This window comes from Alligator sinensis, unplaced genomic scaffold, assembly GCF_000455745.1.
Source record: "Alligator sinensis unplaced genomic scaffold, ASM45574v1 scaffold400_1, whole genome shotgun sequence".
In the NCBI taxonomy this organism is placed as follows: domain Eukaryota; kingdom Metazoa; phylum Chordata; order Crocodylia; family Alligatoridae; genus Alligator; species Alligator sinensis.
This window is the reverse complement of record NW_005841897.1, coordinates 504,198-528,598: the sequence shown is the minus strand read 5'-3', so window position 1 is coordinate 528,598 and position 24,401 is coordinate 504,198. Positions and strand designations below refer to the sequence as shown.

General features: G+C 48.3%; 2 protein-coding genes across 2 annotated transcripts in view; both read right to left on the bottom strand.

Moving 5' to 3' along the window:
* The window catches only part of SLC16A5 (solute carrier family 16 member 5), a 22,380-nt gene extending 22,232 nt beyond the window's left edge, over positions 1-148 (bottom strand). The window contains exon 1 of the mRNA XM_006018348.3: positions 22-148. The gene's annotated coding sequence lies outside the window, so the exon portion shown is untranslated. The remainder of the gene's footprint in view (positions 1-21) is intronic.
* A 5,751-nt stretch (positions 149-5,899) lies between these two features.
* Positions 5,900-19,298, bottom strand: LOC112549333 (tripartite motif-containing protein 16-like protein). The gene is given in 8 exon segments (XM_025197427.1): positions 5,900-6,435; positions 10,791-10,853; positions 12,202-12,364; positions 14,461-14,694; positions 15,188-15,283; positions 16,390-16,447; positions 16,449-16,480; positions 18,714-19,298. Coding segments are annotated over 8 exon segments (1,767 nt in total).
* Positions 19,299-24,401: the final 5,103 nt, after the last annotated feature.

Below are 24,401 nucleotides of genomic sequence, written 5' to 3'. Positions count from 1 at the left end.
GCGGCTCCCGCGCCGCGTTACCTGTTCACACGGGCGACTCCGGAGCCCCCGGGGCGCCTTCCTCCCCGCTGCTCTTCCTGCGGGGCCGCCTCCGCCCCGGCGGGAGGAGGAGACAGCGCGGGGGGGAGCCGAGATCCGCGCCGGGTCCCCCGGGATCCGCCGGGAGGCGATTGCATCTGCCCAAGACCCGCCTTCTCAACGGGGGGGATCCACCCGGGGATGAGTCTGATTGGAGGGGGGTGGAGTGGATCCATGGGGCTGGAGAGGAGGCGTGAGCGGGGTCCGCAGGGGGATGCTGATCCGCCCCGAGATGCAGGGCGGGGATGGGTCTCGGAGGGGAGAGGGTCCCGATATGTCGGGGATGCAGTGGCAGCTTGGGGGAGGGGGGGGGGATCTGCTGGGGATGGGATCCAGTGTGTTGCGTTTCTTGGAGCCACCTGGCACACTCCGCTCTCCTAGTGCCAGGAGCTGCGAGTCGAGGTGGTCAGGATGGAGGCGTAAGGAGATCCTGCGCTGGGGTGATCGCATGATCCCTCCCCCAGATCCAAGCAGTCTCCTACCCCAGGAGTCCCCCTCGTGTCTAAGGAAGTCCGCGAGGACCCGAATGCCCTTCTCCTTGGTTCTGCCCTTAACTTAGCTGCCCATCTGCCCGTCTGCTGAGGTTGCAGAGGGATTTTGATATGAACGTCTCGAGATGCGGGATTGTGCTAGACAGCAAATGGATCGGAGACGCCACGAAACAGGCAGATGAGCCCACCGCTGTCTCAGTTATAACACCCCCATGCACTTCACTTTCTTCCTGCTGCAAGTGGTGATCACCTTGCGCTCTGCCAAAAAAAAAGGGGCCCTTCCGTCTGCGTCAGCTGCAGATCTGCGTTCGGATCTGTGTCCCAAAGCCTAATGCAGAATTGACACTGCTCAGGAAGGAAATGAACCTTGACATCAAATGATCTGTCTACTGAATTACCAGAACAAATATTACATGGGCAGCCTAAGCTGACTCCTGGCTGCTGTCAGGCTGGGAGATCTCAATGTCCTTTCCAGGTGAATGCCAGTGGATGTCCCACCCATGGCCTTGCTTGATACTCTAGGCCCAACCTTGTTCTGCAAAATTTGTGGTAGGGTGGGGAAAGGTATAGCTGAAGCATCTGGCTTGTGTGTGTCATTGCTTCGGCTGAGTGTTGATATATAAATCGGGGATCGGGAGGTGGTGTGGGGGGGGAGTTATTCAGGGCCTGTTTACTGGAGTGAATGAGTGGAGATCTTGGAGGGAAAGTCGGGCATGAGTAGTGGTGCTAGAAGGGAGACAGTGCTGCTGACCGTGATGTGATCACTTGGAGTGACATTGTGAGGGCAGCTGGGGGAGTAACTATAATGGGGGAACAGCTGGAAGGAGAAGAAAAGCAATACATGATAAGAAAGAGCTGATGGAAGAGACACAATATAAAGGAGGCACAAGACACTTGTGGGACTAAAGGCAAGAGGGAGGAGGGTGCTATAAAATTATTTCAAAATTTGCTATATTACGTTCTAAAGCATGCAGCATGTGAACTTCGCCCGGCCAGGCCTACCTTGGCTCGGCCCCAAACCACATGTGTAACAAGAGCTTATTTTTGCCCATCCACCAAACATACTGTACAAACATGCAAGGTGGTTGGCGCAAGCTGAGAAGGACTGTGGGGTTTATTGTAGGGCAGAATAGTCAGCTTGTAGGATGAGGGGGGAAACCAACCTCCTCTTCTGGAAAATGATCTTTATAACAATCTGCTCCTCTAGTGCCTACCTGTCTTGAGATCTGCAAACACTTGAAGACCTAATGGAGTCTCGTAGGGCTTCTCTGGGCTGGATACCTATTGCACGCAACAGTCTGACTTGTTTGTAGCTCCACTGAGAGAGCTAAGAATAGAACCCAGGTGTTCTGATTCTTATTTTCTAACCACTCGACCGTGCTGCAAAGGCTGGCCTGAAGCTAATCTTTTAAAAATGGATTTGTGCATCTGCAGCGTACTGAATTATTACTTGTCAACCATCATTTGTGCATGAGTAGATGGCTGTGATCTGGGTAACTATTGCATGCACTGAGCTGCAGCTGTTTTTGCCTCTTGCTTGGGGTGGCTGTTTAAGCCCAGTGTCATTGGGTTTAAAGGAACCTTATTTAGGATGGGCTTTTGGTCCAGGATGGAACCTGTTCTCCAGAATTGAGTGGGATCAAATCACCGCTTACAGATTTTTATTTTATTTTTTATTTAAAAAAAAAAAAAAAAGATGAGCTGAACTGGTTCCAGGCACCCAGATAAGGAAAACCTTTGGGATTCCATTTGTTGCATGAGATGAAACACTGCGGGGACTTCATTTAGAGAGGGGGGGGGACAACGACACTTCAAATCAAGGACATTGAATTGCCTTAGCCTCCAAATTCCACATCAGTTTACAAATAGGGTAGACTGGTCATTCTCAATCTCTGTAGGCTGAAGGCATCCCTCAGAAAATGCCAGCTCTAGCTGTCCCTCTTTTTTTTGACTATGGAAAAAGAATAGAACAATTCTGTTGGAAAGATGGCAACAGGGTAGCATATCTTTTTTGACACTACAAATTCCAATCTGAAATCTCTGGGTTTATCTTGTGAATCATGTGTAGACGTGGCACCCTTAGAAGGATCTTATGGCACCCTGGGGGTGCCACAAAACCCTGGTTGAGCATCATTGGAGTAGGTGCAAGTATTGTTCCATCTACCACTGAAATGCAGTCTCCTGGGCAAGAATATGGGGATGGGTGGGGGCAGGCAGGTGGAAAAGGAGGCTTTTCATATTTCAAGTTTTTGAATGCGTATTTTAACAACCCTTGCAGCAGCAGGGCATTGGCCACCGTTGTCCCTCTACTCTACCAGTGGCAGGTTAGGGCACCGTATGGCAGGGGTGCCTGTGTAGTTATAGTAACAGGTTAGACAAGGATTTGCTTGGGATGGTTTGGATCCTGCCTCATGCAAGGGACCAGACTAGACCTCCAGAGTTCCCTCTTTTTATGGAGTCTTACTTTTTATGGGTCTTTGCTGGACACAAGGGATGCACGTATATCCCAGGCTCAGTAGCTGAGGAACAGGACGTGACAGCACTATGAGGGATCTGCAGATGCCATGTTAAAAGGAGGCTCTCCTCTAGCAGCACCTATGCCAAGAAATAAGAAAGCAAGAGTCTGGCTTACATGGATTGGGTCCTTTAGTTGCATTCTGAATACTTAGCAACATGTTGGCTGTGTTTCAGGTTCTCTCTGCAAACATGAAGACTGGAAGTGTGTGCGTGCGCGTGGTCTTTTCATGAACGTCACAATTCTCACCTAACAGCCTGACTGCAGAGCATGTCCAGACCACCTCCATGGCCTTCTTGAGACAACCACCAAAAACTAAGCCCTTTCCACCCTTCCTGGGGACATCCCCTGTTGCCTTTAGAGCAGTGGCTGGGGATATTTCCAAAACATCTTCTCTGCTTCACTTCTGGCTTTGAAGTGCAGGGACTTCTTTGCAGCAGTCCTGAGAGCTGGGGAGGCAATAGAGGCCTGAATGCTGCTGAATAGTGGGTCTCAATGAATGGCCAGGAGTCAGCAGTGTTGATTTGCAAAGCCACAGCAATATATAGGCTGCCTTAGGGCAGCTCTTGGGTAGGAACTGAGAAGACCTTTTACTGAATCCCATCCTAGTTTCCTGCAGTGCCTAGCATTCCCAGCCAGGCTCTGAGCAGCCCACACCTTGCTTGGCTTCTAAGTGCAAGGTAAAAAATGGTCAGGTAGTAGCACAGGCACAGACAGAAATGAGAAAACATGCCCCCCCTCCCCCAAATGCTTTATACCCATGATAAAACTGCACCTACTCTTTTAAAAATGGCTGTTTTGGGATGCAGCCACAGTGCTACTGGGAGGCAGCCAGGGCTGTCATCCGAAGCAAACTGCCTGCAACGGCAGGCAACAAAAGAGCAATTAATGTTCACAAGATCTTAGGTTAACTTGAAAGGGCCTGTTAAGAAGTGGTGTTGACACGGGTCTCCTGTAAAAGTAATCCAACCACTGCAGGGGCCAGTTGAATATTAGTCTGAGAACAGAGACCTTCACATAAGTCCAAAGAGGCTCTGGCATATTACACTTGGTTACACTGTTGAAATACTTTCTCAAGTTAGTGGGATCACTGGGCTGTAACTATGGGAAGCTGCCAGCTCTTTGTGGATGGGAAAAAAATGACATGCAAGTGCTGCCTCCATTTCTCTTGAGGTTTCTAATAAGGAGCAAGCTGAGCCATTGCTTTTTATCACACTGCTGGGATGTAAACCAGGCTGAATTGTGATAAGGGTGTAGGCAGGGCAGGGTGGCACCTTGAGACAATAACTAGTTTGGAGAGGTATGAGCTTTCATAGGAAACAGGTGACTACTTCAGATGTTATGAATAATAAGGGGGTGTGGGGGATTGTGCATGTGTGTGTCGTGCTGAATCTAACTTCGAAAATACATTTGCCTAATTTTAGTGCCTAAAATGGGCTTCTTGCTGAGACTGTAGGGGGGAAACCAACTAGATTCTTCAGGGAAGACGTTCCAGTGATCGATTTGTCTGCAACTTTCCTTGGTCTGTTGAACCCACGCAAGCCCTTGCTTATCTATTGCTGGTGCTAAAGAAAGCATCTGACCAGGTTGAGTGGAGCTTCTGCCTGTCAGGGAGGAGTGGGCAAGCAGTTCAAGCCCAGAACCAGGAACTCTCCATGAAGAGCCACGCTAGATTTGAAGGCTGCTTGGCACTATCAGCAAAGTGCAGAGCAGCTGGAATGGGACAGAGTCCCTAAGAGGTGATACTCCCCCTCTATGTGACTTTGGTCAGGCCGCAGTTGGGGTACTGCATCCAGTCCTGGGTGCCGCACTTCAAAAGGGATGCGGCCAGCCTGGAGAGGGTTCAGAGGAGGGCCACACACTTGGTGAGAGGGCAGCAGGACAGGCCCTACAAGGAGAGACTGAAGGACCTGAACCTGTTCAGCCTCGGCAAGAGGAGGCTGAGGGGGGACCTGGTGGCTGCCTACAAGCTCATCAGGGGAGATCAACAGCAAATAGGCAGAGCCCTTTTCTCCCCAGCACCACCTGGGGTGACGAGGATCAATGGTAATAAGCTGATGGAGAATAGGTTTAGGTGAGAGAACAGAAGGCAATATTTTACAGTTAGGGTGGCCAAAATCTGGAACCAACTTCTCAGGGAAGTGGTCCTCGCCCCTACCTTGGGCAAATTCAAGAGGAGGTTGGATGATCACCTGTCTGGGGTCTTGTGAACCCAGCATTCATTCCTGCCTGTGGCAGGGGGTCAGGCTAGATGATCTGTTCAGGTCCCTCCTGATCCTACCTACTATGATACTATGATAGGGGGACTTCAGGTTTGTAAAAAGGGAGCACAGCCAGGAACAACAAGGGAAAAATCTGGGCTGGACCACAGGAGAGCCTAGATTCTCAACAGCGTGGCCCATTTTAGCATGGCTGCCTTGTGTGAATAGCACTTAGTACTATCTTGGTCTGTTATTAGGGCTCTTAATGCCCATGTGAAGCCGATGGAGAGGAGGAAGGGGGAAAGAAGCGTAGCAAGGTTAAATGATTTGCTTAATGTGGGAAGAGAATGCTAGAAGGCCTGATGCCTGGTCTTGTATTACAAAGCTGAAAGGACACCAGGCAGAGATGATGCAGGGAGCTGGATAGAACAGGTGGAAGACCCCTTCCTCCCCACCCCTGAGTGGTGTATCCCGTTCTCCCAGGGGAGAACCGAGTGTAAACGCCATTAATGCTGTAGCCATGAACTAAAAACCCAGCTTGGCCGGCAATAAGATAGAAACAAATTTTATTGGCAACAAAGAGCCCCCGTGAGCTCCAGGCAGAAAATCTGCTCCTACTTCGGGTGCTGCCTCAGGAACAGCGAACCTCCACCGCTCACCATGGCAGCAGGGTACAGTGGTTCCGTGAACGTGGTCAGGAAGTGATAGATGAGGTTCATGGTGTTGGTGACCCCGTAGAAAGTCAGGGAGCCAGCAGCATAGTCTAGGAAGATCCCGACAGTTTGGTAATAGCTGCCCTTCACCACCGTCTGGATGTTGTTGTGCCAGACGGAGAATTTGAGCGAGTCCCACTCCAAGCACCATGAGGTGCTGTTCCTGCCTATCAAGTAGATGTAGTTCTTCCCGGTCCTGTGCGCATAACTGTAGGTGGCTCCCAAGCAGAGCCACGAATCTGAGACCTCAACCTCCCAGTAGTGGCAGCCTCCACACAAGCTCTGGGTGCACAAGACCTGTGGCCAGTGGTTGAATCCTTGGCAGGGCATGGAGGAGGACTCCAGCATGATGCCAATGTTCAGCACCGAGTGGGTCTCCTTGAACAATAGCAGCTCTTCGCTGGCGGTGTTGGGGTCAAAGTTCAGGTTGTAATAGTCTGCAAGAGGAAGGAGGAGATGTGGGTCAGGGCACGCAAAAGGAAACAAGAACCGAAGGAGGTTGAGTGGGGAAGGGAGGAGCCCAGGAGACAGCCGGTTTAGTCACAAATGAAGGATGAGGAACTCTGTGAAATGCCACTTAAATGAATTGGACCATATTGTCTCCCCTTCCTTGTGCTCCTCAGTCTGTCTGTATCCATTTGTGGTCTCTTACGGGGTTGGAGGAAGTCATCTTTGTTTCAAGTACAGTAGGGTCCTAGACACTACTGTAAATCTACCATCACCTCTGAGAATAATTGCTGCTCTTGGGTTGTACTCATAATGTATTATACTGTGTAGGTCAAACCCTTCATAATTGAGAAGGCCGCCCATGTATCCAGAGCTATACCAAGTGTATGGTGTCATACTGCATTTGAGAAATGACCCATGATTATGTAGCTAGAATTTAGCATGTGCAAGAAGGCATCTACTGTCTGAAAGTCTTCTTGGCTTTGAATGAAAAGGGAAACAATAGGGTGGAGGGGGAATTGTGTGGAAGAAACGCCTTCCAATGGCATGATAGTGCCTTGTTACAGGTGCAAGTTCCATATATGTCACCTGAAGCTAGTTGGGTAACCGCCACTAGGAAGCATGTCCCAGGTATTTTGGGCCATCTGTAGGAGGAAGCCTGCCTGCTGTACAGCTCAGCTGGTGTCCAGGATGGCTCTTCTCCCAGGCTGCAGAAGCCTTAAAGTGAATCCCAGCAGAGTTCTCTCCTGCAAACTTGAAGCAGCTGCCAGCCACTGGTTAAAGCTTGCACACCTTCAGCATGGTGGTTGTTGCTTTACTAGGTTAGCTGCACCTGCATAAGGCTCACTTTCCTGAGCTGCGCTCTGGGGCTGGTCCCATTCCAACTGAAATCATGGAGCGCAGGTCTGAGCCGACCCATCAGCAACTTAGCAACTCCATCTATAAAGCGTAGGTGCAAGCTAGACATGATAATTTGGGGTCAAAACCAAGCCAATTTTCATTGAAGTGCTCAAAGACACTTCTCTCTGAGGACAACAGCCATTCAAATCTCAATTTCCATCCTCGACTAGGCTGGCTGTAGCATTGCTCAAAAAAAAAAGTCTGTAAGAGAATTTAAAATAAGTATTTTCTCCCTTCCCCGCCCTGCACTTGTACTCCAAATCTTGAAGGAGGGGAGGGGAACTGGAGAAGAGTGCTAGCCTGAAAAGTAAAAGTTTCAGGAAGTTTTGAGTGATTAAAAATCAGGGGCCAGATGGAAATGGTAGTCATCTTCCACTGTAGTCATTTAAGGTTAAGTATTATCAGTTAAGTACAAAGCCACATGCAAACCCCCTCATGCCATGCTTATCACTATCGTGCTGCTTGCTAACTTTTTCCATTGCACCCAGTCACTCACAAATAACTCTAGTTCACTTTATTTTCCAGTAAGGTGCTGCAATGTTTAGGTTACAGAAAATACAAGGGAAGGAGGGTGTGGGGATGTGTGTGCATGCATGTCTCTTCCCTATCCAAAAAAACCCAATTCTGATATGTAGGACAACCAAAATACTTCCTTCGTGACTGAGTTTCAAGTAGAGAAAAGTAATTTGGTTTTAAAACTAACTAAATTCTTTCTGGCTCACCAACCAGACTTCTTCAAATAATTGCTTTTTTGGTTAGCATCTCAAGATATGGTATGCTATGTTGAGGCCAGATAAGACCATAACATAGATTCATAGATGTTAGGGTCGGAAGGGACCTCAATAGATCATCGAGTCCGACCCCCTGCATAGGCAGGAAAGAGTGCTGGGTTTAGGTGACCCCAGCTAGACGCCTAGCTGTCAACATTGAAATTGCCTGTCAACATCCTTGACAAAGAGGTCAAAAACGGTCTTGTCTTGCAATTTCAGACTTCTAGCCAGTTTGAAAAAGAGACTGATCTCCTTGGTCCTAAATCCAAAAGGCCAATTTTTTTTTTACATAAGCCTAAAACCAGCATTGAGTTCTTCAGGCAGTTTACCACTGCAGGTTAACTGCAGGGTCAAAATGAAATAATTATTCCGTTAAATTACGATGCCCACAAATCAAATGGTTGGGCTGTTTTTATTACAGGCACAAGTAATAGAATTTAATTGAAATAATTAGTCTCTTAAATTTTGCAGACCTATTTTAAGATGAGGCACGATTTTAACACAACATAACATGTACAAGTGCCTAATGATTTCTTACTAACACAACACTATCTCTGCTTGTAGATCTTGATGATGGACAGACTTGGAAATGTAATGCATGTGCCCATACTAATACGTAGTGTATGTAAGTATTTTGCCTTTCTTTCGGCACAGCCTGTCATCAGCTTCATGTGTTCACAGGCAGCTTGAGACTGACTTCAGTTTGAGGCTGTTTGGGAATGGGGCAGCATTTGGGTTCCAAAACACATGGATAATCTATTGGGATTTGAAAAGCAAATCATAAACTTGACTTTTGTTTCTGGAAAACTCTCTTCTCAAAACTTTTGGGGCTGACCTAGACCTGGCTGCATCCTTTGTATCCCAAAGCACCTGACCTGCAGGTTACTGTTGTTACAGAGGTAGCCTTTACTTTATTCCAAAGTTAATTTACACTTGGCACTGTTGGTAAATAGACTGAGCAGGCCGCTGCAAGCTACCTGCTGCTTCAGACAGGCAGTGAGAGTCACTGCTACAATGCTAATGAGACTGAGAGATGCGGCTTGTACCTTATTTCATCTTGGGCTTAGTTTGGTCCCTAGTACAGCTCGGGGGCCAGGGAGGAGGTGTGTGAGTGTGTAGGGGGAGTTGTTGTTAAAGTGCGAAATAGCTGCCAAATGCCTGGTAGCAAAGTGTTTGGTAGATGGGCTATGTGATTGTTAGTTACCTTCTCTACAGGAGACCTATCTTCCAAGGGGATCAGTGGATTTTCCCATAAGGACTCTAGATGCAGACAGGCAGGTATTATGTGTAGTTAGCCTGCTAGAGATGCTCTGTTATGATTGAACAGCACAGCATGATTTCTATCACTATCAAACCCCTGATGCACATGAAAATGTTCACACATGTGTAGCCTCTCCCCTGCTAGATACCCAAGCTAACATTTTAATAACACCTAGAATGTGTATAGTGTTTATCTGAGCTCCTAGGCTCTTTACAAACACTTACTAAAGAGGCCTCATGTCCTTTCTCTGTAGTTGTGGTCCCCACTGTACAATGAATGAACCTGAGGCTCAGTGATGTACTTGAGGTTGGAAACTCTTAGTCATAGTTTCATAGTGCTTAGGTTCAGAAGGGACCTAAACAGATCATCAGGTCTAACCTCCTGCCCTAGGCAGGAACAGGTGCCAGGATCATATCACCCCAGTCAAATATCTGTCCAGCCTCCTCTTGAAGACCCCCAAGGTAGGAGAGAGCACCACCTCCCTTGGGAGTCCATTCCAGAGCCTGGCAGCCCTAACTGCAAAGTAATGTCTCCTGATGTCCCGCCTGAACCTTCTCTTAACAATTTGTGGCCGTTATCCCTAGTAACCCTGGGTGGTGCCTGAGGGAACAGAGCCTCCCCCAATTTCCGCTGGTCCCCCTGCTGAGTTTGTAAATGGCCACCAGATCCCCTCTGATCCTTCTCTTGTGGAGGCTGAATAGGTTCAGGCCCTTTAGTCTCTCTTCGTAGGGCCTGATCCACTGCCCCTTGACTGTGCGTCACTTGACGTCCAGTTCAACCCAAATGTAAGGTAATCACAACCTTCCCCTCACTGACTGCATCATTGGGACTGTGTGTTTAGGCTGCAAGCTCTCTGGGCCAGTGATGATTTGCACAGCATCCTTCATTGTGTTTGTGCAGAGGGAAACCTTTAGTGCTACTCATGGAGTCTGCCTGCTAGGCTCCTCTAGGGTTCACCTTGGGCAGAGTGGTATGTGCTACTCCTCCCGCCTCCCATTGCCTTAGCAGTAAAACACATTCCTAATGTTCTTCTGTCCTTCCTGGGCCTTTGACGATTCCAGCTTGCTGAGTTCCTTCCATCAAGGACCTTGCCATCTCCAGCAGTTAGACTAGACCAGGGGTTGGCAATGTTTTTCAGCATAGTGCCAAAAACACCTGCAACCTCAACTTGTAAGATGTTTATGTGCCAGGGCTGCATGGCAGGGGAGCCGTGAGGGGCCCGACCCTTGTGGCAGCACAGCCCTGGGCCCTTCCCTGCTACCTCCCCCAAGGTGTGCGTGCCAAGCAAAATGCCTTTGAGTGCCACACTCTGGCACCTGTGCCAGGGGTTGCCTACCCCTGGACTAGACCTTTCCCTGAAGTTAGGGCACAGAGACCGGAGAAAAGAAAGCCAAGAAATATAGCCAGGACCTACACTTCAGGAGGGTCTTCCTGTCCATATTGGGTGGTATCACCTCATAGGGCTGCATGGTGATGCCTGTAAAATAAAAGGCACAGAAGCTGTTCATTCAGCTTCTGGAAAATGAGGGTGGGTGAACTGTTGAACAAATGTGTGGACTGGAATGGGGGAGGAGGCCCTAGGATCTCTCCTTCCCTCTTGAATTTTGTCTAATTATCAAAGCAAAATGTTCTGCACAGGGTTAAAAAATGTTAGGTTAACTGCCTTGCTTACAATTCATGCCCTGTTTCTGCATGCATGTTCCTGCCCAGGACTGAATTCCCAAATACAGAAATACCTCAAGAACAGCTTTTTAAACAGCATCTCCAAGCCCAGTCAGATGTGATGCATCTCTTGTGGTAGAAAAGGAAGGGGAACAATTTGTAGGTAATATTTGACTTTTGGATTTGGATTTAAGCTGGAATATCATGAAGTTCCTTTGTCCAGCTCTCACTTGTATGATTGTAGCAACGTGCAAGTCAGTTGATGGCCACTGGAGGATGGTGCGTAAAGGTAGTGGGATGGGGTGTAAATTGTCATGGATGCACTGCGGTAAATGAAGCTACATGGATTTATGCCAGTTGAGGCCTGGTGGCTGAAGTGGAGGCACAGTCTAGACTGTCCAAGGGATCCCTCCTCTCATTCCCTTTTAGTGCTGTAATCTAGACGCTTCATGGGAAGGTGTAGGTGATTTAATATTGTGAATGGGAACATGGGTATGGGAGGCTGGGTGTGAGGTGAGGATGCCACTGTCCTGAGATAGTAGGATGTGGTGTAGGAACAGTATTCCCGAGATGAGAAACCACAAGTTAGGTTACCTCCTTGGCCCAGGCCAGTGAGAGGAGTGGGAGGTTAGCCTCCATGAGATGGGATCCATGATATGGTGGGGCATTAACTTGTTCAATGCTGACTGGCGGCTCGGAAGCTGTGCTGTTCCACAGAAGGTTGATAAGGCACCTGAACCAGTCTCTTGATCCATGAAAGGTTTCGGCTTGGACTCTTGGTAGAAGGTGGCTGGTGCCAAATGCACCATTGTGTGTTTGGACTCCCTTGCAGAGCAGCACCAAGGGAGACATTTATGTAATTGAGACCAGCCGGTCTTAGAGTCTTAGCTGTTCTGGAAGGAAGGAGGGACCCAGGGGAGGACATAGGGGCTCCTCCAGGATGGAGAAGTCCTCTGCAGTCAATGGCAGAAGACAACTACCCACTGAAAACCTGGCGATAGCATCCATGATGGCGTTCCCCATTTCGGCCGCTAAAAAAAGTATCTGCCAATGCCAGCACTGTCCTGTCTTCCCAGTACTTCCAGAGGAGCTGGGACCTGGGGGTGCAGCTCAGGAAGGTCCTTTGGGGGTAAAAACACTCCCAGCAAAAGCAGCTCCCTCACCTGTCTTAAGGATTTTATTGACGAAGTGGAGAGCAACCACTGCTAGCTGGGCCTTCAGATCACTCAGCATCTGCTTGACGCCTATGAAACTCGAGGACTCCTCACACTTCAGGCTGACCACTGGCTCTGGGCAGGCTCCCAGCTGCTTCAGTTTGGGGAATTCCTGTGAGGCAGAGACCATTTGGGGAACTATTGCCATTCACTGTTGATGCCACTGGGCCAGGTTCTGATGTCCTCCTACTAAACGACAGCTTATTCCACGGTGTGGGGGTGCTTATTGTGGAGGTACGAACTACAAAGTCTGTGTTCCTGTGTCAGAATCTGGCCCATAATAAATTTCTCCAGATCTCGGGATTCAGCACGGAGGAAAGAGCAGGTGCGTGCTTGTATGGGGAGAGAAGGTCAAAGTTATGGTTGTGAAACGACATCTGAGGTTTAAATATATCTAGATATTTGAGAGGCCGTTATTGCTGCATAATCAAGGCACTCCAGTTCCTAGAAAAGCTATGAAAGGGGATTGGAAACTCCTGCAACGTTATATGCAAAAGAATGTGGCACAGTATTTGAACAGTGTGAGCCGGGGTGTTGGCAGGTGGCTGACTTCTCCTGTGTGCAAAGAGCACAGCGGGGAAGCCTAACCATTGCTTAAATTACACTGACTTTAATGGTCCTCTGCAGAGGGTGGATTTTATGCTACTCGTGTGTTTGAGATGATGCCAAATGTTACTATCTCCTAAGAGCCAGGACAGGATTGTTCTCCATTACACTGGAGTCTACCTCAAAGCCAATTCTCTAAACTGACTCTCTGCATTTTGCTGCAGTGTTTACTTATTTTTTTCAGCATAGGGTTCCTGTCTGGATCCAGAAACAAGCATGCAACCCAGGAACTGCAGTCTGTTGCAATTAGGGCAGAATGGATGTCTCATGAAGGAAGGTTGTTTAGACTTGATTTGGGGAGTGAGTCTCATTTCTTTCCAGACAGATTTATTGAAAACCGCAAGATTCTTCAAATACAAATGGAAATGCTTCTGGTTTAGAAGCTGGCCTAGTTCTGCTCACTGCATTGAGGGGCTGTTGGTTGTTAGCTATGGGGCTGGTGCACTGGAATGAATTCAATTATAGAGGTGGCCCACAGGTAACAAGGGAGAGATGGGGAGGGGTGGGAAGAGACTCCCAAGAAAAGATTTGAAGGGTGTCACAGGAAGCTTACGTAAGAGGGGCAGAAATGAGTGTGCTTTCACAGTAGGGGTAGGGCAGGGTAATTTGGCTTCAGGAAAAAACAGAGGTCATATGGCAATCCTGGGCAATTCCAGAGGACCCTGTGCTCAGCCGAAAGAATGCTCTTGAGTGGTGGGGAAAGACATGCTGGGGTTAGTGCTTTTATCTAATCCACACAACTCTTGTGCTGCTAAGTAAAGAGCAATGGTGTTTTCAAAAGGCAGTGTTGGTAGGTGTGTAGGCTCACACCTACCTTGTGCCCTGGAAGCATCAAACTGGTCCAGAATGGAGCTTAGAGAGCAGAGGTTTCAATTCTTTGGGGACCCTGGAAGGGGAAGTATGAACTCCATGAGCCAGGCAGTTAGACCTCAGGTCCCATCTCTTGGGTCAGCACCCTGAGAGTGAGCCTAGAGATTCCAACCCGGGGAAGTGCTTGGACTCAGACTCCAGGGGTTCAGAGCATGCTGAGCCTAACAGACGTGGACCCAGAACAGCAATCTGCATCTACATGAGGAGGAGTTTAACCTATGACAGTGGCTGGTGGTACAGACCAGTGGTGTCCAATTTGTCTGGCTCACAGGCAATATCTTGGTTGCCCCTGCTCTAGATGCCAAGTTCAGGGCAGACCCCTCATGGAAGTCGAATAGACCATTCCAAAAAGTGCAGATGGCTGTGGAGACATGGGCCCCTGCTACATGTTGCATATTATGCAATTAACTGGCTAACCGTGCAATGAATTTAGACCAGCCATATGTGCAAAGTAAGACTAATTTAGACCAGCCACACATGCAAAGTAAGACTGGCTACAAGTGGATTATTGCACAATTAAGACTGGCTACAAGTGATTATTGCACAATTGATTGGTTAAATGCATAATAAATGTAGATAGGCCAAGTGCAAACGAATTATCACTTGATTTGAAAATGACTTTCCGGCTATAAAAAGAGCCAACCGGCTATCAAGTTAGTGCTTGAAAATGTGTTATAACTCTGTAGCTGGTTTCTATCCAGCTTTAACTTGAACATGTGGCAGGAACCCTACCTGCACGAACTGCTGGTCACTTGTATTCTCCAGGAGGCCGGTCATCCAAAGGCTTTGCTTCCAAAGGTCGGCCAGCTTCACTTGATTCTGCTGAATGGAGTTCCCCATCTGGATGAGAGCTGCTCTCTCCTCCTTGTCCAAAAACTCCAGCACCTTCACCTGCATGATCTTGAGCTCCTTGATAATCTCTGTAAAGGTCTGGTTCACCTCATCTCGTGCATTCTTGACCACTCTCTGCATGGGAAGGAGACATGCATGGGCTGTGGTCACTGAGTTTAGTGAGGTGCATGGACTTGAGATGGGGAGTACTGGCACTCTCCAGAAAGGTGCTTTCCTCCTCTCTCTGACTTGTTGAGCCAATAATCCAGGACTAACCTAAAATAACCAGCAGAAAAGTTCTCTGGCCCCCAACACTAAATCATATTGGAGCAAATCCAAATACCACGTAGCTTGCAAGGAGTGGTAACTCTCCTGCTAAAACATTAGAGTGGGGGATCAGAATATGACACCTTGGTGAATAGACAGATAAAAAAGAAAAACCACTGAGTTTAGTGTGGGCCTAATTACTAGGAGAAATGCCCAAGTTGAGTCCCCCTGATGACCAAGACCCCCTTTTTCTGGGTCCCATGGGACAGAATGGCTGTTGGATCGTCAGGGCCCACCCTAGTAGGGAGACCCTTGTGGGAACTAGTTTTGGTCAAGCTGAGCGTGGAAGCAGTGGCTTTACCATGAGGTAGATGACCCTCTCCTTGTGTCTACGACTGTCAGAGGCCATCATGATGATCTGGTTTTCCATGTTGACTTGTACTTGCTCGTTTTCCACCTGGAAAGGGAAGAGCAAATCTATGGTTTAGCGGTGGCAAATGTACATGCAGTGTCCCTTGGTGTTGGTGACTGCACAGGCTCTTAGCTCGCTGCTGCACCATGCTCCTGAACATGTGTTAGCGAGAGCTGACAGTTTGAGGACCGTGGACATCCGAACAGGAATGAAACATAACTTAATGCAGTGCCCTGAACTTACTTTTTGCTGCAAAAAAAAAGAAGAAAAAAATTTTGCTCCTTGCAGAAGGTTTTGCTTGCTTTCAGTGGGAGAAGGTAATGTCTGAGTGCTGCAATACCTCTATTCAAAAGAGGTGGCTGCAGTGCCCTGTAGGAATTGTAGTTTGGGTTATGTTTTTATTCTTTCTGAACTGTGCTCCCCTGGTAGACATCTCCCTGGGCTACCTGGCTGGACATCTCCACAGTCCAGCTAGGAAGCCCAGCCCAAAATGACGAAGAGGGACATTGATCACAGAGGAGCACTTGCAAACTGAAATATTTCAAATTTCAGGGTTAGTTTTTTGGGCAAGAAACAATCTGAACTTTTCATGGAGGAAAACCCATTTTCTGACCAGATATAGGAGTTTCTCCAGCCCCTGGGTGTGGGACAGGGAAGCTACTTAGAAGCATGCAACAACATTACGAAACAGGTTGGTTGGAAAAGGGAAGCTGGCAATAGCCATGGGAAATTGTAGATAGATGTCTGGTGTGAATGTCATTGGCCAAAGCTGAAATCCAGCTAGGGCATGGGGGTTAATACATCTGATCTTATGAAAGACCTCATTCAATGATCAGCCAGGGTCAGGACTTTGACTCATGTTCCCTCTGAAAAACAGTGCTTCCAGCAGCATGGTTCCCCCTGAGGCACTGGGTTCAATGCTAACCCATAAAGCCACTGCTGTTTCCTGCAGGAACCTGGCTTTCCTTAGGGGTCCTGATCCAGGTGTGAGCAACAGCAGTGAAGTAATAGCAATAATTTGCAGCACCATAAGGTCACACCAGGCTTTATACCCCCAGTTCTGTTCAGGAGACCCTTATGGGCTTGAGGCCTTCCAGTGAGATGTTCCCTGCCCTCAAGAACCTATTGCCCTGGCTGTGTTTTCCCTTTACCTCCTTGGCTCTAGGGAGATGGCGGCCCAGGGCAGGATGGCTGCAAAGCACCTGCTGACCTCAGCTCTGCTCCCTGACGAGATGCGGGCTTCTAAAATTCAATATTCCAGCATTAAGGTAGATAGAGGCTGAGCGAGCTCATTGCAAGCTTAATTGTATCCTAAAGGAACACGTGGTATGTAGTGATGGCTTGGAGCTTAAGGCATTTGCAAGAGATCTTCTTTCTTTTGTGTCCCGACCCCACTAGTCACTTGTTACAACCAAAGCTTCTTGGCTTCACAGCATGATCACCCATATAAGAGCCAGCCAACCAATGGCCGGGGCCCAGTAGGTTTGTTCTGTCATTGTCTGCCCTGAATGATAGAGATATGCAGGTCTAAATAGCATCAACAGAGGAGTATGTGGATCTTGGGGGTACCGGACTACTGACTGATGAACATGGAAAGACCAGATCCTCAGTTGGTGTGGCTTTGTCAAGGGAACTAGGCTGGATTAGGTCTGAGAGAGCAGAGCCAAGACCCTTAGAGTTACAACCTGTTTCTTCCAGGTGGGATGGACATGTGAAAGCTAGCTTTCTTCCCTTATACTCTCTTCCAGCCTTGGGAGCAGAATGGAACTATCTGGCTATTGGCCTCGAAGAATATCTACAGAGAAGGCAATAATGGGCAGGAAGCTGCTTCAAGTAGTTGCCTTTTTGTTCTGTGATGGGCCAGAGGACCCAAATCTCATGCTTCAGAAGGTAATATGAGGCCCTGCTGAGACCTGGAAGCATCCCATGACTTCCAGTTTCTTACAGAGTACTGGCTAGGCCCACCCAAGAGATGGAGGGGAGAGAGATTGCTCCCTCTAAAGCAGTGGTTTTCAACCCGTGGTCTGTGGACTCGTGGGGGTCAGCTTACTAAGTGGTCCTTGGAAGATGACTATGATCAATCCAAAGTGTGTGAATACCCACACTTACAATTCAAAGGGGTCCACATCTCCATTCAACCTGAAAACAGGTTGAAATCCAAGGCTGTAGAGTATTGTGTGTGGGTCCTGCCTCTGGCCGTTGTGTTACCAGATGTTCAGCTTGTTGCAGGCTTTCTAGAGGAGCTGCTCTTGAGGCAGGTACAACCTCTTTCCCACTCTCTTGAGTTGTTAGCTTGACTTGTCCTCAGAAGTACCCATGCTGGAAAGAGCCTCTGATCTGAATCCGTACAGGTTGTGCCTTTGCTAAAGTCTCAGTCTAACTGGCTGAAATCAATGCTCCAGGTCCTCAGCTGGCATAAATCAATGCAGCTCCACTGGGGAGAATTGATGGCAGATGACCTGGCCCACAGTCTTTCCATGGATTTCAGTGGGAGGTCCCTCAGGCTGTGCAAAAGCCAATGTTGTGCACTAGTCGTGGTAATGGTGAAATAAGCAGCGACGGGCTTTGTGCTAACTTACACAAATGCATGGTGACTACTGGCTTTGGCACATCTGTACTCGGGGCCATTTGTAGTGGTGCTAACGAGTCTGGGAGATTCCTGAAACACTTACCCCATTGAGCTCAGCACTGCTTCTGGGAACAGGGGTTTACTATGTAACCTTCCAGTGGGATTCACCATGTTGTCCAGTGGGGCAAGGAACTGCCTGAACCAACACCGCTTCCCATCTGTGCTGGGTCAGCCTAACCTCAAGCTTACAGCTGGCTGGTCTGCGAGTGCCAAGGGTTTAATTTGGGCCCCATGGAGGACCTCCTATGCCTTGTGGAAGACTTCCTATGCTTCAGCTCTGTGGTTCTCAACCTCACTAGACTTGAAACCCCTCCATAACTGTTGTGAACTGAGTGGCACCCAATTTCAGAAGCTCGTGTGTATGAATTAAAGTGCTTACTTTGTTTCAGAGGGGCCAGGCAGTGGGCTGGGGGACTGGCCAAGCAGGGGCATGCTTGAGCCTGTCCTTAGCTGCTTATCTCCTCAACCTTGTGGCACGTTTCAAAGCATGTGGCGGCACCCCTAGGTGCCACAGCACCCTTGTTGAAAATTGCTATCTTAGCTTCTCCTACCAGGAGATAGCTCCTGTTACAGGGAGGCTGCCAGAGGGGGTTACATCTATAGCTCCCACTATTTCCACCGCTGCAACATGCCAGCAAGGCATGCCCTGTGCCCTGCGTAGGCATAGCTTTTAAATGGGCCACGGTGGCTGGTAGAAAGTGTGGGCCTGGCTACATGCTCCTGTTGGCTGCTGGGTCCTGCTGCCATGGGGCAGTTGTGTGTATATGGCCTCGCAGCTATGCTGGCAAATCATGATAAGTAAGCCCAGGATGCAGCCTGTGCCACAAGGGTCACTGTCTTGCTCACCGCCTTCGTGGCTCTCTCCCCCTGCAAGGGGACTGCCTCGTGGTTCCTGCACCCCTCCTGGAGGCGGGTATGACCGAGGAAGCTGCCCTCTGCCCGGCAGTTCTGCTTCTGCAGCTTGTGGTGCTTGAGGCACAGCCTGGCTTTCAGGTCACTGATGGGCTCCAGCAGCTGGTGGCTCCTGTATACCTTGTCTTTGTAGTGTAGCTGGGTGTGGGTCTCGCACAAGGAGGGTGTATGCTGGAGGCAGGTCTTGATGGGCTTGAGTTTCCCAGAGGAGCAGAAATCACAGGGGATGTTTTTGGGACCTGCTGGGGGAAGCTTGGTGATGGCCTGAACCTCCTGGGCGAGCTTTGCTATTTCTCCCAGGTTGATGTTTTGGCAGAGTCTAGGCCTTGAACTGAAGGGCTCCTGGCACTGTGGGCAGTAGGGGCTCTCTCCGATCAAGGCTTGGTGGTCCCAGTAGTTCTGCAGGCAGTCCATGCAGAAGTTGTGCCCGCAGGCTGTGGTGACGGGGTCAGTGAACAACTCCAGGCATAAGGGGCACATGACTTTGTCCTTGAGAAAATATAAGCTTGTGTTGTTCATGATGACAGAAGCCTCCACGGGACTCTACCACCAGATCCAGAGGTCCGGAGCTCTGAGAAGAAGTAAGAAGACCTACATTTAATCCATATAATCGGGCTTCATGATGAACTTGGTGGGCCAGGGGGAAGTGACTAATAAACTTGGCATGCTTTTTTAGAGGCGGCCAGCCTGTTCTGAGAAACTTGTGGATCTAAGATTGGGAGGGGCAGTTATGATTATCTGACCTCTTGCATAATACTGGCAGGTCTGGTGCAACCAGGGCATATATTTATTTTAAATTGAGCTTGGATCACTTTGTAAAGGCCTTGAGTGATGGACAATCCACCATCAAAAGCATTTGGCCCTCCAAGCACCCTTCCTTTAGAGCTCTCTGTCCTCTGCCATCAATTAAGCTTCTCAACTGCTGTAAGAAATATGTGGTATTGTCCCAAATTCTCACATGGAGAAATTGAGTCACAGAGCAGCCAAGATGACTTTCCAACAGGTGTGGAAATAGCTGGAAGGAGAACTGGGGCCTCCTAGCTCCCCAGGCCAAGCTCTGTCCAGGGACATTCTGCTGCGTACTATTTAGGTGAATGTGTTTCTGCTGGAGAAGTGCCTTTCAGTGGGTCAGCCTGCCCATGCGAGTCTCTGCTTTCTCATTAGCTTAGCAGGGCTGTGAGGGATGTAAAGAGCACAACCTGATCTGGAGTGTTGGAACAGGGTCAAAGCCACCATAACCAGCCATGAAATGGTACAGTAGACCCAGATGCGCAGGGAGAGGCATGAGGAGTTGCAGCCCAAGGCCTCCCAGGCAGCACCATTGACTTGGAGCCAGCTTCTCTGTCTCTTGGTTTTGGAGATTTTAGTACCCTATCTGGAAGGGTAGGTGTCAGGAAAATGCAAGGGGGGTGGGGGGCAGGGGTGAGTGACTCTCTTGAGCACAGCTAAGTAGCTACAGAGCTCACCCCTCTTCAGTCTGCTCTTGGGAAGAGCTAAGAAGCCCAAAGGGGCTACAGATGGTATGGAGCTCTGTCTGCCACCACCCCGAGATACTTGCACTCCCCTGGCTGAAACACTCAAAGGAAGAACTATATAGTGGGACAGGATAGACTGAGTTAAAGGAGAGAATGGTTTCCTCTCCCATTGCAACCACTGATTTCCATGCCTTACATTAGGGTTGATTTTAGGCCCCTGTCTTTAACAGCAAGCGCTGATCCGCTTGATGACTTGTGGTATTATTGGTGATGGTCTCAGAGTATGTTAGGCTGAAACGTGTCACCTCCTCCCACCCTATGCACATTCAAGCCTGCATAATTTGGATGGATTTTGTGTGCCTACAGCTTCTGGTTCAGGGAACGGGCCTGTGTAAAAGACATGTCATGTGCCCTATGCTCCATGCTCACCTGATCTGCTCAAACATGAGGTCACTCTTGCCTCCTTAGGGCAGCCAGAGTCTTCCAATAGAGGCTGTTAAATGGCAGCACAGAGGGGTTACTCCGCTCTTTTCCACCCGGCCTATGGCCGGCTCCAACACTAAGTCAAAGACTTTGGTTTTGTTCTCTTTGGCTGCTGGCAGCTCCCCCAAGGATACCCTCCCTGCCAGCAGCCCTACATGGGCTGTGAGTCTTCCAAGTGATGGCATAATCCAGACTCTGGCTGCTCTGAGTGCTCTCATTGTGATGCCATCGGTAGTTCGCAATTGCTGGAGAGGCTGAGCCCTGCCCTGGCGTGTTCTCAGATGGAAGTAACCACAGTGAATCATCACGTCTCTGCTGCATCACTTGTCTCAACTCGCATCCAGCCCAGAAATGGGGCACTACTCTTTTCTGACGAGTTTTTACTTCCTACAGCCTGGATCTCTTTTGCCCAAGAACCTGTAACAAGAGGCCGGTTGGGTGACAGATAAGCAGCCCACTCCCAATCCCCCTTCCCTAGCACACTAGATTCACTCCTGAACTTTAGGAAGCTTCCTGACTTTTTGTTTTTTGTTTTTTTGTTGTTTTTGCAATGTGATGCCTGGCCCCATCTGTGTCTATAATCAGTAAGAGCTGGGTTGTGTCTGTTTTCTCCATATGTACTTTTTTTTTTATCCCATCGTAGTAAGCAGCAACTTACAACAGATCTTGCAATGTGTCAGCAGCAGCAGGAAGTACAGAAACAACTTAAAAATAGAGTTGGATGCTACAGCTTGGGGTCTGAGAACTGTTATACTGTGAAGGAATGCAAATCATTGGCAACAACAATGAAGAGGTTTTTCTGACAAGCTAAGATACCCACAGCAACTCCCCTAGTGACAACTCATGACGGTCAGCCTGGCTGGTGGAGAAACTGCACTGCTTAAACAGAGTTCTCAGTTTCAAGCCTGGATGCTGTTTTAGCAGTATGGCCGTATGGCACAGGCTATATGGGGCACGTGGTGCATCTCATAAGTGTATGATGAACACCTTGCTGGGGTCGTTTGACCCCAGTACTCCTTCCTGCCATAGCAGGGGGTTGGACTTGATGATCTGCTCAGGTCCCTTCTGACCCTACCAACTATGAAACTATGTTGTGTGTTTGAGTTATTGCTGATGGAAACCTTCCTTGTGAACGTGGATGAATGGACACATGGCCTGGCTGGGTTTGAACTTGAAGCTGTGGCAAGCTGGGCTTGGTCACCATCCAGATGGTTGTTCAGAGATTAGCTTTGGAGTTGTGTCCTAGTAGCTCCTGAAGCATGGTTTGCCTGAAGGTCTTGAGGCTGTGCCATCCCCAAGTAGAGCGTAGTTGGTTGTGGTAGCAGTTAGCCTATGAAAGCACCATGCCTCTCTGACCCAGCTAGTCAAAGGTGCCACCCTGCCCTGCTTTCTGCCTGACTTCAGACTAACATGGCTAGTACTTCTCTGTACTTAAGATCTTAATAAAGGGAAACCTGGTGTAACGGGCTGTGACTTGCTGCTTGATATTTAAGGTACTAGCCTGGTAACTTTATTAGATAACTGAAACCTTGGTAAGATGATACCCTTGGTGGAGACCAAGCTTTTGCCAGCTACAGGAATAGCTGGTGGCAGGTTACAGGTGCTTTAACAGGGAGCATGACCTTGTGGTTACAGATAGAAATCAGGTTTCTTTTTATTTTTTTCCTGGATTGTCTTCCCAGCTTCACCACTGATTTATTTTTCCCCCTCTGCCCTTTGGCTCATCAATTAACTGTTCTAGGGCTTGATGTAACCCTTGCCTACACCACATGGTACCAGCCAGGAGCATGACTTTGGTGCTCTGAGAGCCCAAGACAAATTGCAGTAGTCGCAGAAGGCAGCATGGGCTTATATTCAAATGGAAGCTTTATTTTTCTAATCACTACTTTTTGGTTTGCAATTCAAAGGGTCTCCAGCTCTCAGTCCTTCCTGTGGGAGGGATGCATGTATATTGCTGCTTTCCTCCCCGCTGCTTTTCCATCTGTTGGTACCTCTGTGTTTCAAGCCTTTCTGGATATCCATCCTCAGTAAACAAGAAATAAATTGAAGCTCTGCTAATCTATCAACTGGGCTAAAGAGACAAATAAGGAAAAAGGCTGGTGGAGTTATGGCTGGGGGATAATGTAACAATGATTTCATGTCCTTCTAAACTGCAGTGTAATTTCTAGCCAAATAGATACTTCCAGATCAGCAATTTTTTTTGGGGGAGGAGAGGTACCATTTTGTCTTTTGTGCTTAGTTAGGTCACTTATCAGAGCCCTCTTTGTATGTTGGATTTGGATTATTTTTCCTGATACGAGAGACTGATTTTTCTAAATCTGTCTTTTCCGATTTTTTAATATTTTTTTTGTTGCGCCAAAGAACTGCTTGTGAACCTTTGCATATGTGCAGCGAGTTTTCACACCTGAAGTTAATGGGTGGGGTGGTTGAATCCTTTAACCAAAACAGTCTTTCTTCCAAGCGTGTGTCAGACAGACAGGCATAGAGATGTTGGCCAAAAATGACTTACAAAATCTCTCAACCTTTTCCTCATTTTGCCATTGCCATTAAAAACTCAGATCTTTACCTAGGAAGATTCTAGAGTCAAATACCAGCAGGAAACACAAACGCATGTTTCAGGATTTCGTGGAGCACAAGCTGTAAAAAGACACAAATGTAACTCCCCTTGCTCTTTACAAATCTTTTTTTTGAAATGCTGAATAACCGAGAACACATTCCTGACTCGCTTTTCCCTCATATAAAGACCAAATGGCGCATTAGGACGACAAAACCTTCTGCACTCCTAGATGCAAAGAAAAAGCAGCAGGACCTGGGACATTAGTTCAAACTTCAATCCCATTTCAGCATCTTTATTGAAAAAAAAAATGTAAATCACAGCATCTCAATCATTATTCAAACACATTTAATAAACAAAGAGAAACAGTAGCAAAGGGCACTGACACTTGACAAACTGTACAAAACCTCTGGGTCTGCAGGCAAAACCGGAGGGTCAGGAGCTGCTGGTACAGTTGCAGAGGCCCAGGGAGCTGCTTGCTACCCCTGCACTAACCCTCCCCCTTCCCCTTGGCCCACTCGGTCACCCCTGAGAAGATCGATTTAAAAATGTGCAGAAACGAAGACACTTTGAGAGGTTAATTCCAGTCTCGCTGTAGTGGAACAATTCAGGCCACTGGGAAATCGTTGAGGGGTGGGAAAGCACTATCCGTTCCCAGGGCGCATGGTTTAGAATGAACCTTCTCAAGAGATGCCAACTCCCCTGGAGATCCAGCATGTCTCCTATCACCTGTTCACCCTTCCTGCTCAGCTACAAGGACGGATTTTTGTTTTGTTTTCATTTGTGGAGATGGGTCCTGTCTTTCTGTCCATTGCCTTTATCTCAAGCAATGGAGAGATGCAACTGATAACAGTAGAGACCTAGTCCTTCAGATCTGACCAAGGCCAAAGGTGACCTGTTGCACTCAGTAAAAAGAAATTTAGAGCTAGGCTATGTAGGAAGGCCATCCTACTCTAAATGGATTACCAGCCCTTATACCTAGAGGAGTCAAGAGTCTTTGAAAAAATTAGAACATTACCCAACTGTCCCTAAAGAACTCAAGTCCGATGCGGAACTGATACCTGAAATAAGTTGTCTTGGAGAAAGATGTTCCCAAGATCTTCAATAGGG